Here is a 14581-nt window from a genome sequence, read left to right as displayed (position 1 = left end):
GCCTCCGTGCTCCCGAAAGCTCGCTAGAGCCTCTATGGTCACCAGGCAGGGGTAGCAGGGCCCCCTCTGGCGGGCATGGCCAGAGGCTATGTTCACAGATGCATGGTCATGGGCTTGCTCAGACATGTGTGGTGGACATGGCCAGGGGCTGAGCTCACAGATGTGCGTGGTCATGGGCTTGCTGACACATGTAGTGGGCATGGCCAGAGGATGAGCTCACAGACATGCGTGGTCATGGGCTTGCTCAGACACATGTAGTGGGCATGGCCAGAGGCTATGTTCACAGATGCGTGGTCATGGGCTTGCTCAGACACATGTAGTGGGCATGGCCAGGGGCTGAGCTCACAGACATGCGTGGTCATGGGCTTGCTCAGACACATGTAGTGGGCATGGCCAGGGGCTGAGCTCACAGATGTGCGTGGTCATGGGCTTGCTCAGACATATGTAGTGGGCATGGCCAGAGGATGAGCTCACAGATGTGTGTGGTCATGGGCTTGCTCAGACACATGTAGTGGGCATGGCCAGAGGCTATGTTCACAGATGCGTGCTCATGGGCTTGCTCAGACACATGTAGTGGGCATGGCCAGAGGCTATGTTCACAGATGCGTGCTCATGGGCTTGCTCAGACACATGTAGTGGGCATGGCCAGGGGCTGAGCTCACAGATGTGCGTGGTCATGGGCTTGCTCAGATACATGTAGTGGGCATGGCCAGAGGCTATGTTCACAGATGTGTGGTCATGGGCTTGCTCAGACACATGTAGTGGGCATGGCCAGGGGCTGAGCTCACAGATGTGTGTGGTCATGGGCTTGCTCAGACACATGTAGTGGGCATGGCCAGAGGATGAGCTCACAGATGTGTGTGGTCATGGGCTTGCTCAGACACATGTAGTGGGCATGGCCAGAGGCTATGTTCACAGATGCGTGGTCATGGGCTTGCTCAGACACATGTAGTGGGCATGGCCAGAGGCTATGTTCACAGATGCGTGGTCATGGGCTTGCTCAGACACATGTAGTGGGCATGGCCAGGGGCTGAGCTCACAGATGTGCATGGTCATGGGCTTGCTCAGACACATGTGGTGGGCATGGCCAGGGGCTGAGCTCAGAGACATGCGTGGTCATGGGCTTGCTCAGACATGTGTGGTGGGCATGGCCAGAGGATGAGCTCACAGACATACGTGGTCATGGGCTTGCCTCCATGCCCAGCGTAGGCTTGAGCAGGGCATGGGGGGTTAGTGAGGTCCCTGCTCGATACCTGCAGTGGGCAGGGACAGCTACAGCCTCTGTGGGCAGTCACCGGCTACTTCCCAATCTGAGGAAAATTTGACTAGAAAGCCCGGGCTGTGTGGGAAGCTGAGCAGTGATCCGAGCCTGCAGACCACGGCCCCTGTTTCTTGCAGGCAAGAGTGCTGGCCGGTCTCCCTGGTCTGATTGCGCTGGCCAGAGGAGGGCAACCCCGAGGTCTGCACGTGTAGCTTCCCAGTGATCCCAGGCAGGCCAGCCCTGCCGATGCTGCCGATGCTGCCTGTGGGTTAGCTGAGCGTGGGCCTCCTGCGGAGGGTCCCAGAGTGCTGGGGAAGCTGAATGGCCAGAGCTGGTGTCATGGCAGGAACTGCATCCTGGGAGAATTCTCGACAGGGCTGTGCACCAGGGTGGGGAAGGGAGATGGGGCCCAAAAGAATCATCCGTCCTGGATCAAGACTTTCCTTCATTCTGCGGCCCCGGGACGTCCCTGCCTCACTTCTGCGCTCAGGGACGTTCCAGACAGTGCCGCCTGGGGACAGGTGCGCGGGTTTCTGTGGGGGAGGGGACCCAGTGAGTGCCTGCTGCACCTGTGCTATCGCCCCTACGATGACTCATGGCAGCAGCCTGCTGTGAACAGTACAAAACTGGGGTGGGTGCATGCTTTGTTTTATGTTCAAAACGTGTCTCATTCGTGGAGGTTCTTGAGAGGGGCTGCAGGGACAGCCTGCGCAGAGCCAGCCTGCTCGTTCCAGGGCACACGTCTTGTGCAGATCTCAAGTCACGCATTCCCCCAGTGTGTGGACAAACAGCAGCATATGAAGAAACGTTAGAAATAAGCGTGGGCGGCAGTGCTAAGTCCATTACCGAAATACAATACTAAGAAAGAGGAATTCTTCAGGAAGGCAAACTCTGCAAACCAAACCAGAGCTTGACTGTGTCCACCCAGTCCCAGCCAGGACAGGGAGGAGCGAGCCTTGGGAGGGCGTTCCTGTGGGAGGGGCCCAGTCCCGTGGGAGGGGCCCAGTCCTGTGGCGGAGCCTGCATCCACCCAGTCCCAGCCAGGACAGGGAGGAGCAAGCCTCGGGGAGGGCGTTCCTGTGGGAGGGGCCCAGTCCCGTGGAGGAGCCTGCGTCCCGGCAGCTCTGGGACGGCCTGCTCCTCACTTGCCTCAGCTGAAGAGGACGTGTCCACTCCAACGCCGCGTCTCCCTGGAGTGACAGCAGGGGCGCACGGACACTGGCAGCCCCGGGACACTCCTGTGCTCTGTAATAATTCCAGTTCTTTAGAGGACACTACTGAATTTTTATTAATGAGGTGGTAACTTTGCATTCTTACAGATTCCTTGGATACAGTAAGCTTATTTTGTGTTCTAGAAGAAAGTGTGGGGTGGGTGTTTTGGTTGTCATTCATTCATTTTTGGTTTTGTCTCAGCCCTGACTGAGGCTGGTTTTAATACTCAGCCACTGGACGTTCTGCCTAAAGCAAATGGTGTAGATTTCAAGACCAGCACAGAGCCCATTGCACACTCAGAAGCAAGTCTCAGAGAGCTGAGCACCAGGTCTGGCCGTGCAGCCTGGGTTCCAGGCGTGTGCATCTGTGTGGCACGGCACAGCCTTCCCGCTTGCCCCACTCCAAGTGCATGGTGTGTGAGCTTGCTAGTTTCCTCGGCAGTGCGGGGGCGGGAGCCGTTATTTCATTCCAGTTTTCCAGATCGCTGGAAAGAGAGCCTCCAGCTCCTGCAGGCTGCGTTTGCACTGGACGATGGGTTGACCTCGGGAGCAGTGCGGAGAACAGGAGGACGTGCAGGCACTCAGGGAGGGAGGGAGTTTTGCTCCGGGATCCTTGCGAAGCCTGTGGCCACCGTTGGGCTGCAGGTGGGCGAGCTGGGTGACAGCTGCCTGCAGTCAGTCAGGGCAGGTGACACTGTTTTCAGAGGTTCTGCTTCCTGACACCCCCCCCCCCAAACTGTGAGCTCTCCAGTGCCCTGAGGACAGCTCGTGTCTTCCTCAGCACAGGGTGTTTGAGCCAATGAGTGCACGTGTGTCCTGGGCCTCTGTGGGCAAAGCTGGTGCTTGGTGCCATTGAGAGAGTTCTGTGGCTTCAGATCTGCGGTCAGAAGAACTGCTTTGGACCATGTCTGGAGCCATGGCCAGGTTGTTTTAACTCTTTACACACAGCCAGGGCGTCGAGGATCTCATCCTAGAACGTGTCCCGTCCTCCAGGCCCTGGAAAGCCGTCGGAAGGAGTCTTCCAGCTTCCGCAGCGGGCGTGCACTAGCCACGGTGCTCTTCAGAGCCGCGAGCACGTCCTTGTTTCTCAGGCTGTAGATGAGGGGGTTCAGCATCGGCGTGAGGATGGCGTTGAACATGAAGAGAGACTGGTTTAATCTGGGGGTCTTAGAGGAGCCAGGTCTCATGTACACCAAGATTGCAGGGCCAAAGTAGAGACTGACCACGCATAGGTGGGAGGAGCAGGTGGCCAGAGCCTTGCTCCTGCCCTCAGGGGAGTTCATACGGAGGACAGTGAGGAAGATGAGGGCGTAGGAGGCCAGGATGAGGCCCAGGGGGATGAGGACCACCAGGAAGCTGGAGACCACCACTGACTTTACGTAGGCGGAGATGTCCTCGCAGGTGAGCTTGAGCAGGGCCATGACCTCACACAGGAAGTGTGGGATCTCCCGGCGACCACAGACGGGGAAGTGCATGGCGTAGGCCGTGTGAGCCAGGGACGTCGTGGCCCCTCCCGCCCAGGAGCCAGTGACCATGTGTGTGCAGGTGGCGTGGCTGACAATGGTCGAGTACCTCAGCGGCTTACAGATGGCCACGTAGCGGTCCAAGGCCATGAAGGTCAGCAGGAGGCACTCCGCGATCCCCAGAGTTAAGCTGAAGAAGATCTGTGCTCCGCAGCCCACCTGCGATATGGTTCTCTTCCCCGAGAAGAAGTTTGCGACCATTTTGGGGACAGAAGTTGAAATTAACGCCAAGTCGATAAGGGAGAGCTGGCTGAGCAGGAAATACATGGGGACGTGGAGCCGCGTGTCCAGCCAGATGAGGACGACGAGGGCAGCGTTGGCCATGACAGCCACGGCGTAGACCAGAAGAACGAGGCCCATGAGGACGATGAGGTGGCTGAACTCGGGCCAGAGCCCCAGGAGAACGAAGTCCGTGGTGACAGTCTTGTTGGCCTCCATGGCCGGCCGTCACCAGTGCCCTGAGATCCCAGGGAGGAGAATTGCTTCCTAGGATACAGTGCAACTGGTCTACCTCCTCATCCCCCAGGCCTCCTCCAAATAGGCTTGTGACCGCTGCTTTCCTGGCTGTGGTCTCTTCAGCACCGTGAGCCACTTCTCAACATGCAGGATTTTGTTTTTTCTTGTGGGTTGCTTGGTAAGTTTATTTACCTGTGATTAGAAACTGTAATCACTGATGGTAACCAAATAAGAACACAGGTCCCTTCTAATGTCCTATCAACAAAAGGCAATCATTTGATGAGTGTTTGCCACGTGCTTTCTTCAGTAAGCCATTGCATCACCAGCTCGAGGTCCTTTGCAGACACAGAGAGGAGTTAGGGTCACGTAAGACGTGGTCTTGCCAAGTGTCATGGCGATGGAGTTTGTCTTGACAGAAGGGAGAGGCGAGACCTGGGGGGAAAAATGCCTGCAGAACTGAGTGTGGGCTGTGCGCACCATGTGCCTCCCACTGCAGGAGCCCCCCCCCCCCCGCCCCGCCCCCCGTGAACCCTTCCTGCTCTGGTCTGAACAAGAACAGAAGGCCTGCTGGGCCCTAGCGCAGGGAGTGGCTTCCTACCTGCGACCGCTGCCAGTCACACCCGCTGCCCACCTTGAATGCCCTTTGAATCCATCACCAGGCTCAGCCACGATGGGAGCTGAGGCCGCCAAGGGGAGTTCACAGGACGTGGTGAAGAACGCGGTTAGGCTCTGGCTTGCGAAAAGATGATTTGCCTGAAGCGTAGCCTCTCTTGTTTAGCACCAGCTTGGTCAGAATTAGAGGCAGGCTTGCGGGCCAAGGAGGGTGCAGGGGCTAGGGGCTGGTACCGAGGTAGAAGCCACCTTCCCCGAATGGCCCCGCTCTCTGCAGCCTTGGTCAGGTTGGGCTGTCAGCCGTGTCTGCCTCGCATCCCTGGACCACGGTGCAGACATGTCCCAGCCACACGAGGGTGAGGCCACGGTCAGCAGTGGCCATGGGTTGTAGGCATTTAGAACACAGCCTGGTCAACAGTGCTCGTCCACGCCAGGCACAGCTGGAAGGTGGCCTCTCGGAAGGGGCAAGATCGGTGCCTCAGGCTCCAGATGACTCACTCAGCTGTCTACACCTGCGCTCCACAGGCCGAGCCTCTACTGTGTGTCTTGCGGTTACACCCATACCCAGAGGGGCAACTAAAATGCAATATTTTGCCCAACAACTTGTCACTGGTGTAGGAGTGGTGGGGGTCAGGGCAGTAAGCAGTTCGCGGGCTGGAGGCATTGAAAGTCAGCTTTGTTTTAGTGGCTGGAGCCCTAGGACCTCTTCCAAGGCCCCCTCCACGCTCCCTCCGCCCCATCCCTCCTAAGAGGTGTTTGCTTCCGTGCCTCTGTGCCCTGCTGTCCTCAGCCTGTGCCAGTGCAGGTGGCAGTGTGCCTCCTGGCACGGCTGCCTGTGGACGGACCGCCTCTCTCTCACCTCTCTGCATTGCAATCTTCCCAGAAGCAGAGCTCTGCTTTTCTTCCTGCTTAAATACTTTGAACCTCCAAGACTTCCTGGCCTTGTGACTTGAAGAGATAGGTGCTCAACGATGGTGCAAAAAATTTAATTTTATTTGCATGCCTTCTGATTAAGAGCTTCTGAGAAATTACTAATTTGATCCTCAGAGTTTCATGTAAGTCATAACAATCGACCATTAGGAAATTAAATTTGATGGATAAAAAAACTAACCCGGTGTTCGCCAGTAATAAGAAAACGCCTGCCACTGCGCCTTCCCCAGAGGGCCAGAGGACACCCTCTGGACGATTCTGCCCATGAGGCCGGGCCGAGGGGCACCAGCGAGGTGTAGCCTGTGCCCTGAATAATAAGGGAAGAAGCCTGTGGAGGCTGAGCCACTAGGCCGAGAGACGCGTCCGTTGTGCAGTCAGAGCCCGCACAGGGTCAGGGAGGACCTGGGCTCCACCCGCCGGGTCTTCCAGCAACATCAGGCTGCCAGAGCAGAATGAATCCTGGTCTTCCCGTCAGTTCCCCCTTTTTAACAGGATGATCTCAGATGAGTTCCAGGTAGTCGTTTGCTTGACTTAAGCCATATTTATGATCTATTAGGTAAACGGCAGATGCATGCATTCAGCGTCTTCTGTGTTAACAGATCTGGAAATTAATTCCGCATCTTTCCCCCTCACTTCTCTCATTCATTCGCTTGGTCACTCCCTCACTCTGTGGGTGTCTACTGGGCCAGTGTCCATGCTGGACAAACTCTAGCCTAGGCTATCAGCAGTCGGGTGTGGGAAGGCCCTCAGCTCCAGCCTCAGGGAGCCCCAGGGGAATAGACGTGCTGCAATCACGCTAAAATCCTGCGGAACCACACGGGCCGAGGGCTACAGAGAAGTAAGGGGCTCCTCAGGAAGGGTTACTCTTGGACAGGGCATTCCCGGTGCGGGGAGCAGAGGACAGGGTTCCAGGCTGCTCAGGCCAGGGAGGGACAGGGATGAGGCATGGGCAAGAGCTTGCCTGTTGGTGGCTGGGCAAGGCGGCGATGGCACCAACACGATCACACTGGGAAGGGAGTTCCCGGGACAGGGGAGCAGGCAGCACCCGGACTCTGTGGGTTCCCGGTGCCCATGCCCTGAGCTCTGGCTGTAGTCTGACTAAGCGGCAGGCACGGTCATGTGCTGTGTCACTAGTGAGGATGCAGTGCCCTCCCTAGGCGAGTCACAAAGGCTGGCCGAGGGCTCGGTTCGTCAGAGTCAGATGGGGTTCATGCAACCCGGAGGCAAAAAATGTAAGCAGCAGCATGTGGTGCTCAGTGCTGCAGTCCTTGCTGTGGGGCAGCTTCCTTGGCCGTCTCTAGGAGGCACAGAGCAGAGGAAGGGCAGTTTCTGTTCCAATGCTGCCCGGGCACGCGCATGCTTGTCTGGACCGCGAGCGCACCACTGTTCTCGGTCACGGTCCTGATTTCAGGATCCAAAGCTGACTTCTCCATTAGATTCTTTCTTCCTCCCAGTTTCCCTGGCCCATCTCATGAGCCCAGGGCCCCCAGAGCATCACTCGCACTACACATCCTGTCCATTTCACCTGCCGTCTAGGTGGTCAAGGAAAAACCGGGCTCTGTAACGTCAGCAGGCTGAGCCGCGGAGCCAGTGCACGGGGAAAGCCTGGGCCACCTTGGCCTTGCCCCGCTGAGCTGTGTTCCGGCAGCCGCCCTGACACTCGGCAGGGAGATTTTCGGGGACCCTGTGCCCACACTGTTTGCCTGTCTTCTGCTCGCCCTCTTTTATCCGTTTAGCTTTCTGCCGTCTTTCTTTCAGTGCCTTCACCCAGGGATGAACCCTCCCCTCTATCCCAGCCTGCAATCCCCCGTTTTTCCTTGGCCTCCTGGAGATTCTGCCTGACACGGGGACTGGACCGTGTTGTCCACTTAGGAAAAGGACGGTCCTGCAGCCCAGAGGGGCAGCGTACACAGGGGGGCCCATTTCTACAGAGTTCACTCCCGGGAGCTCTCGGAACGTCTATTGTCTCTTGTTCTTGGTCAATGTAAGTATTTAAACATAATCAACTTACAGCCAGAACAGACACCTTGGGGGTAGTCAAGAAAGAATATCTGGTTCCTCAGAGCTGAAAGCATTTAGATACCGCAGTTCAGTCTACTACATTGAAAGCAAAGTGACACCATTCACTGCCCGTGCCTTGTCACACCACAAACCTCCACGTGCATCCGCGCTTCCTTCTGCTTTCTGTCGTCCCTGAGATCAGATAGAATCAGACTCCGTTCTACCACCTGCCTAGGAGTGAAAAAGAGACCTGGCACCCTTTGGCCTGCCTTCAGGGAACATGCTGCCTGTGGCGGAGTCCGGGTGCCCCAGCACCCTGCAGGGCTGTCTGACCCTCAGCTCTTGCCCTTACACAGCATCTGGGGCTGTGCTCAGCTTTGGAGCAGCTCTGAAAGTGTTAAGGCAGAAGCACAACTCCTCCCTGCCCTGGGGCCGGGCGAGGGATGCCTGCCACATCCTCACCCTCCACCAAACGGCAGTGGTAACCTCAGATCCGGCCACGGCCACGGCCACAGCCACCCGTGGCTCTGGATGCACCCTCCTTTCCCAGCGCTTTCTGTCAGGAGGGACCGGTGGGACCAGGTGGTCCTGGCTAATGTGGTGGTAGTTACGTACCTGGACTTTCCTCCACCATCTGCCTTTGTCAATTGCCCTGAATTACGTATTGCTTATCTATTCTGGCTCATGTTTAGCTAGCACTTCATTTTTATTGCACATGCACATGACTGTGATGGGCTCTATGTGTGGTGCTTTCCTCCCTGTGCAAACCAAGCAGAGCTGGGGTAATCCCAGAGGAGGCCGCACAGACCCTGCCCCATCACCCTTCATTAACTGAGGAAGCCGAGCCGTGGGCTGTGCAGTCTCCCCCTCTGAGCTCCTCATTACAGCAGGCGGGTGCTCAGTCCGCATGCATGGCCACATTGGTCCCAGTGTTGCTCCGCAGGGGTGGGTGCTCCCGCACATCCAGGTGTCAAAGTGCAAGTCCAGAGAGGTCAGGTCTTGGCCTGAGGCCTCAGAGCACAGGAGCGGTGGGGCTGAGCCCCTAACTTCTCCAGAGCCAATCTCACTGTGAGATTTTCTGTGGGGGACACAGTGATGTCCTCCAGGTCCCGAGCTGGGAGGACAAAGCAGAGAGCCGAAACTGATCCTAGCCTAAGCGCTGGTAGTGCAGACCCTCGTCCAGAACCTGAAGAGCATCAGGGACTTGCATTGACCGAGCACACAGCCCTGCTCCAGCCGCGCACACCTGGTGGGCCCACCAGAGTTCATACCCAGGGGTGACTGAAATTCTGTCATGCTTAAAGTGAGTCACCAGTTGTTCAGTATTAAAATGGTTGCTTTCCTTTTAGGAAGTCAGGAAAGCCTCCCGCACCTGTGCTGTACCTTAGGGCTTGCAGATCGTGCTGGCTACCTCGCGGCCGGCCGTGCTCTGGTCAGCTGCAGCGGGAGCTCCTTCTCCAGAGAACTGGGGCTCGCTTCCCCGCTCTGGGTCTGTCCAAAGACCCTTACCATGAACAGGAGGAGCGAACAGAGGCCGAGGGTGCGGTCAGGGCCGGCGTGTCTGATGTGGTTCAGACTTGGCTAAGTGCCTGCCTCCAGGGGGTGTCCTGGAAGCGTCTTGTCCCCAGACTTCAATTAGTGCGACATTGTGTCCTTGGTCCGAACTCCGCAGTCATTCTCCAAAGAGAAGCAGCGCCCCGCACAGGGCCTTCTGGCCCCGGGCTGCCACAGGGCTGCCTGGCAGCTTTCCTTGGCTCCGCCTTCCCCTGCCCCACCCTGTGCTCCCTGAGGTAGCAAGAGGAGGACAGGGCCTGGGGCCACTTCCCTGGGAGTTGAGTTTGCAGTGCCTTGTCCATGAAGCTGACAGAATATCCATTACCCAGAGCATGAATGAGGGATGAGGGCTGACAGCAGGTACTGGAGAGGGCACATTTCATCTCCGCGTGCTGGCAACCTGTCACCAGTCATCAGCCTCCATGCTCTGGGCTCCACGGGCAGCTGCCTGGGTAGCTTTATAGGGATTATTGTGTTGCTAGTGGCAAAGTCCAAGGTGAAAACCATTTTAGCCACACTTCATTGCGTGTATAAAGCTTCACGGGCTACATGCATGTGTCGTGGTATCTGTCCATGCTGGTCAGTGTCCAGCGAAAGTGTGCCATCTCACAGACCTGGCGGGAGGGCTCCTGTCACAGCCTTTCGGGAAAGCAGCCTGACGACATGCGTTTCAACACACATACCAGCCTGCACAAATGGCAGAGCCACGAGATAAGCCACGTGGTCCACGCTGTTCAGTGGAACCACCCTGTCCTGTGGAAGCAGAAGCATGAGCACCATGCCACACACGCGCGTGCACACACACGCACACATGCACACACATGCACACACGCACGCACACACGCACAAGCACACATTATCGGGGTATCTGTCAGTCTTCCTCGGCCTACTGGAACGTCTCCCGAGTTTTCATCATTCTAGCTGCTGCTCCCCACTAGAACGGAAGCTTCATGAAAGCTGTGGGTTTCTCTTCTTCACATCATGTTCCGTGCCGTGTACGCGGCACAGGCAGTAGAGTGGCCTGCCAGGAACACTGATTGTGTGGATGAAGCACATGGGTTTCTCCTGCCCTAACCATGAGCACGCGTGAAGAAACCTTGCTTCAGCTGAGGCACAGCTGGGACAGTTCAGCCTCCTGCCTGTGCCAGGACTGGCAGCCCGGAATGTACCAATGTTGGGGGCCAGGAGTACAGCTCAGTGCTGTGTCAGAGTCAGGGGCCAGGACTGGCAGCCTGGGCTGTGTTGGTTCCCTGGATCAGGATGGGAGCCTGGGCTGTGATGGTTCCCTGGGCAGGGCTGGGAGCCTGGGCTGTGATGGCTCCCTGGGCAGGGCTGGCAGCCTGGGCTGTGATGGTTCCCTGGATCAGGATGGGAGCCTGGGCTGTGTTGGTTCCCTGGGGAGGGCTGGGAGCCTGGGCTATGATGGCTCCCTGGGCAGGACTGGCAGCCTGGGCTGTGATGGTTCCCTGGATCAGGATGGGAGCCTGGGCTGTGTTGGTTCCCTGGGCAGGGCTGGGAGCCTGGGCTGTGTTGGTTCCCTGGATCAGGATGGGAGCCTGGGCTGTGTTGGTTCCCTGGGCAGGGCTCGGAGCCTGGTCTGTGATGGTTCCCTGGATCAGTATGGGAGCCTGGGCTGTGTTGGTTCCCTGGATCAGGATGGGAGCCTGGGCTGTGTTGGTTCCCTGGATCAGGATGGGAGTCTGGGCTGTGTTGGTTCCCTGGGCAGGGCTGGCAGCCTGGGCTGTGTCAGTGCTCATAGCTCGCAGTCCGTCCTTTCACTGCCATTGAATGGCCACCCTGCTCCACTGTGGCTCTCCCCACTGAGTTCAGAGCTCCGCAGGCAGACTCAGGACCACTGGAAGGAGAAGACCTTTCACTTTTCAGTCTCATGTTTAGAGGATTTTTAACTTTTAAGATATTAAAGGATTTTCTATCCTTGTGGCTGGTGGGCGTTGTGATATCAACATGCTGATTTGTGCAAAAGGCCTCAGTTTCTTGGGTGGAAATAATCACCCTAATGTTCTTTATTTCCAGTTGTCCCTGGGTTCTGGGAAACGTTGGCCGCCAGAGGGCCCTGTGTTCGGTTGTCTCTCCCCTGCGTGCCCATGTGCCGTGTCCATGTCCCACTTGTAGCATCTCTAGCTCCTGAAAGGTAATTATCTTATATTTTCCTTCAGAAAAAAAAAATAAATTTTACCCTCCTGTCCCAGACACCCCAGTCCCCATCTCAAAACCTTATTTATTCAGTAACAAGATTTTCCACTGAGAATGTGTTTATTAGGCTGTTTTTGCTGTTTTGCATTTTACTTATTTATGGAATAGACATGAGTTTTCCTACAGCAACAACAAAATGCACGTGGGAGAACTGTTAGAGACAGAAAATAAAAAGCATGAACAAGAGAATGGGTAGAAGGACAGGGATTTTTATTCCACTAAGACAGAGTCACACTTCCTCAGCATTACTTTGTTCTGAAATTCTTAAATTTAATTTTTTCCCTTTGTAAGCATGATTATTTTGTGACAGCAAGGTTTGAAGGGAAGTTCTCTGGGCCCCTCATTGAATCCGATTCCCAAAACATGACTCATTCTTCTGAAAAAAATTGAAGGAGCCATTTTTGATATTGTTGCCATGGTTTGAAATTTGATGTCAAATTCTTTAAATTTTAGATAAACAATAGAAAACCTGTTTTGTTTTTTGAAAAGATAAAACTGATGAAACTTTGGCTAAGGAAAAAGACGACTCAAATAAGTAAAATTAGAAATTAAAAGGGAAGCATTACAATGGATACCAAGAAATACAAAGAATCATATGAGACTGCTATGAAAAACTTATATCCGAAAAACGGGATAGCCACAAAGAAATGGATGAGTTCCTAGACACACACAGCCCACTGTGACTGAACCATGGAGAAAGAGAAAACCTGAACACGGGAGGATGCTGAGCCTGCAATACAATCTTTCCACAAAGGGAAGCACATGCCTTCCTGCTGAATTCTGTGAAACAGTTAAAGAGAAACTCACACCATCCCTTTCAACATCTTCCCCCAAAGTGGAGGACAAACACTTTGATACTCATTTCATGAAGATGGCATTTTCTTGACCAAGCTGGACAACAGTGTTACAAAAAAAAAAAAAAAAAAAGAAAAGAAAAAGAAACCTCAGGCCAGTATCTTTGATGAAATAAGATACAAATATTCTTAATTAAATACTAGTGCATCAAATGGAACAGAACATTGGAGGGAACAGTAGCCATGATCAAATGGGATTCCTCACAATAGTGCAATGATGGTTCAACGTACGCGGATCTCTGGATATGAAGCACCATGCTAACAGAATGAGTGGCAAACACAATTTATCTCAATAAATGCAAACAGTGTTTGAGAAACCCAACAACTCAACATCCTTCCAGGATAAAAGCTCTCACCAAATCAGGTATGAAAGGAATATACTCAAACACAGTAAAGGCCACACATAGCAAATCCACAGCTGGTATCTTACTTAGTGGGGAAAAGTTTCAGCTCAAAGATTTCCCTCAGTGATATGGAACAAGACAAGGATTCTCTCTCTCATCACTTCTGTTCAGTATAGTGCTGGAAGTCTAGCCAAGACAAGCAGGCAAGAGAAAGAAATAGGTGACATACGAATTGGAAAGGAAGAAATGAAATTTCACTGTTTGCAGGGAAACTTATTATATTACACATAGAAAACACTAACCACTCCACCAAAAAACTGTAGAACTAATTAACAAATTAAATTTGCATGATATAAAACAACATACAAAAATCAATAGCTTTTTTTAATGAACTCATAACAAACTCTCCAAAAAATAACCCAATCTATAATAGCAAAAAAAAAGTTACTTAAGAATTAATTTAATCAAAGATGCAAAAAACTTACATGCTGAAAACTATAAAACACTGATGTAAGGAATTAAAGAAGAAACTTATAAATAAGATGATATACTGTGTTCTTGGATTAGAAGAGTTACTGTTTTTAAAATGTGTATATTAAAGTGATTTATAGATTCAGTGCACTCTCTATCAAACTTCCTGTGACCTTTTTCACAGATAGTGAAAAACAGTCCTATATTTGTATGGAACCACAAAATATCTCAAATAGCCAAATAATATGGAGCAATAGACAATAAAGCTAGAGACATCACACTTGAAAACACACTGCAGAACCATAAGTTACCAAAAAAGTATAGTACTGCCATAAAAAGGACATAGAATTCACTGGAGCAAAGAACCCAGAAATAAACACACACGTTGACTGTCAATTGACGTTCAACAGAGATGCCAATAACACACAACAGGGAGACGACTATTCAACAAATCAGAGCTGGGACAACGGGATAACCACACAGAAAAATGAAACCAGACCCTCTTGCCACATCGTAAGACACAGCCAACACAAACTGGATTGAATTCTGAACTACAAAATGTGAAGCTGTGAAAACGCTATGAAACACAGGAGCAAAGTTCTTTGACATTGGTGTAGACATTGATGTTGGGATATTAGCCCCAAAGCTCAGGCAACAAAAGCCAAAACAGAGAAATGAGTGTGCATGAAACAAGGAATCTACCTAACAAAGGAAGCAATTTGCAGGTGAAAAGATAAGTTAGAGAGTGGGAGACACCTATTTGCAGCCACACATCTGATAAGCAGTCAGTATCCAAAACACACAAGGAACCACATTACTCAGGACTTTGAAAACATTCTGTACAAGCGGCCAACACAGACATGAAATGTGCTCAAAGTCATTAACTGTACAGCGATGACACAAGGTGATAGCTCCTTAGACCTGGTATTTAAAAAAAGATAAAATTTGAGAAGTGTTGGACAGGATATAGAAAAAAGGGAACACTTACACACTGCTAATAGAATGTAAATTAGTAAAGCCATTATGGAAAATGGCCCCTCAAATAGAAAAAAAAACAGATATGCCATATGATCCAATAATTCCATACTGGGCCTGTCCACGGGACACAGAATCAGTATATCAAAGTGCTATCTGCACTCCCATGTTCATT

The 14581-nt window shown here is 53.1% G+C and overlaps 1 protein-coding gene and 1 long non-coding RNA gene across 2 annotated transcripts in view; both read right to left on the bottom strand.

The window, feature by feature from the left end:
- Positions 1 to 14581, bottom strand: part of LOC127485501 (uncharacterized) — a 178624-nt gene that overhangs the window by 108805 nt on the left and 55238 nt on the right. The window lies entirely within an intron of this gene.
- On the bottom strand, positions 3438 to 4433 carry LOC100354405 (olfactory receptor 2L2-like). Its single transcript, XM_002723751.4, has one exon. It carries the CDS (start codon positions 4431 to 4433, stop codon positions 3438 to 3440), a length of 996 nt encoding a protein of 331 aa, XP_002723797.3.

The sequence above is a fragment of the Oryctolagus cuniculus genome, chromosome 6, assembly GCF_964237555.1.
Source record: "Oryctolagus cuniculus chromosome 6, mOryCun1.1, whole genome shotgun sequence".
Lineage (NCBI taxonomy): Eukaryota > Metazoa > Chordata > Mammalia > Lagomorpha > Leporidae > Oryctolagus > Oryctolagus cuniculus.
This window is presented reverse-complemented; position numbering and strand designations above follow the sequence as displayed.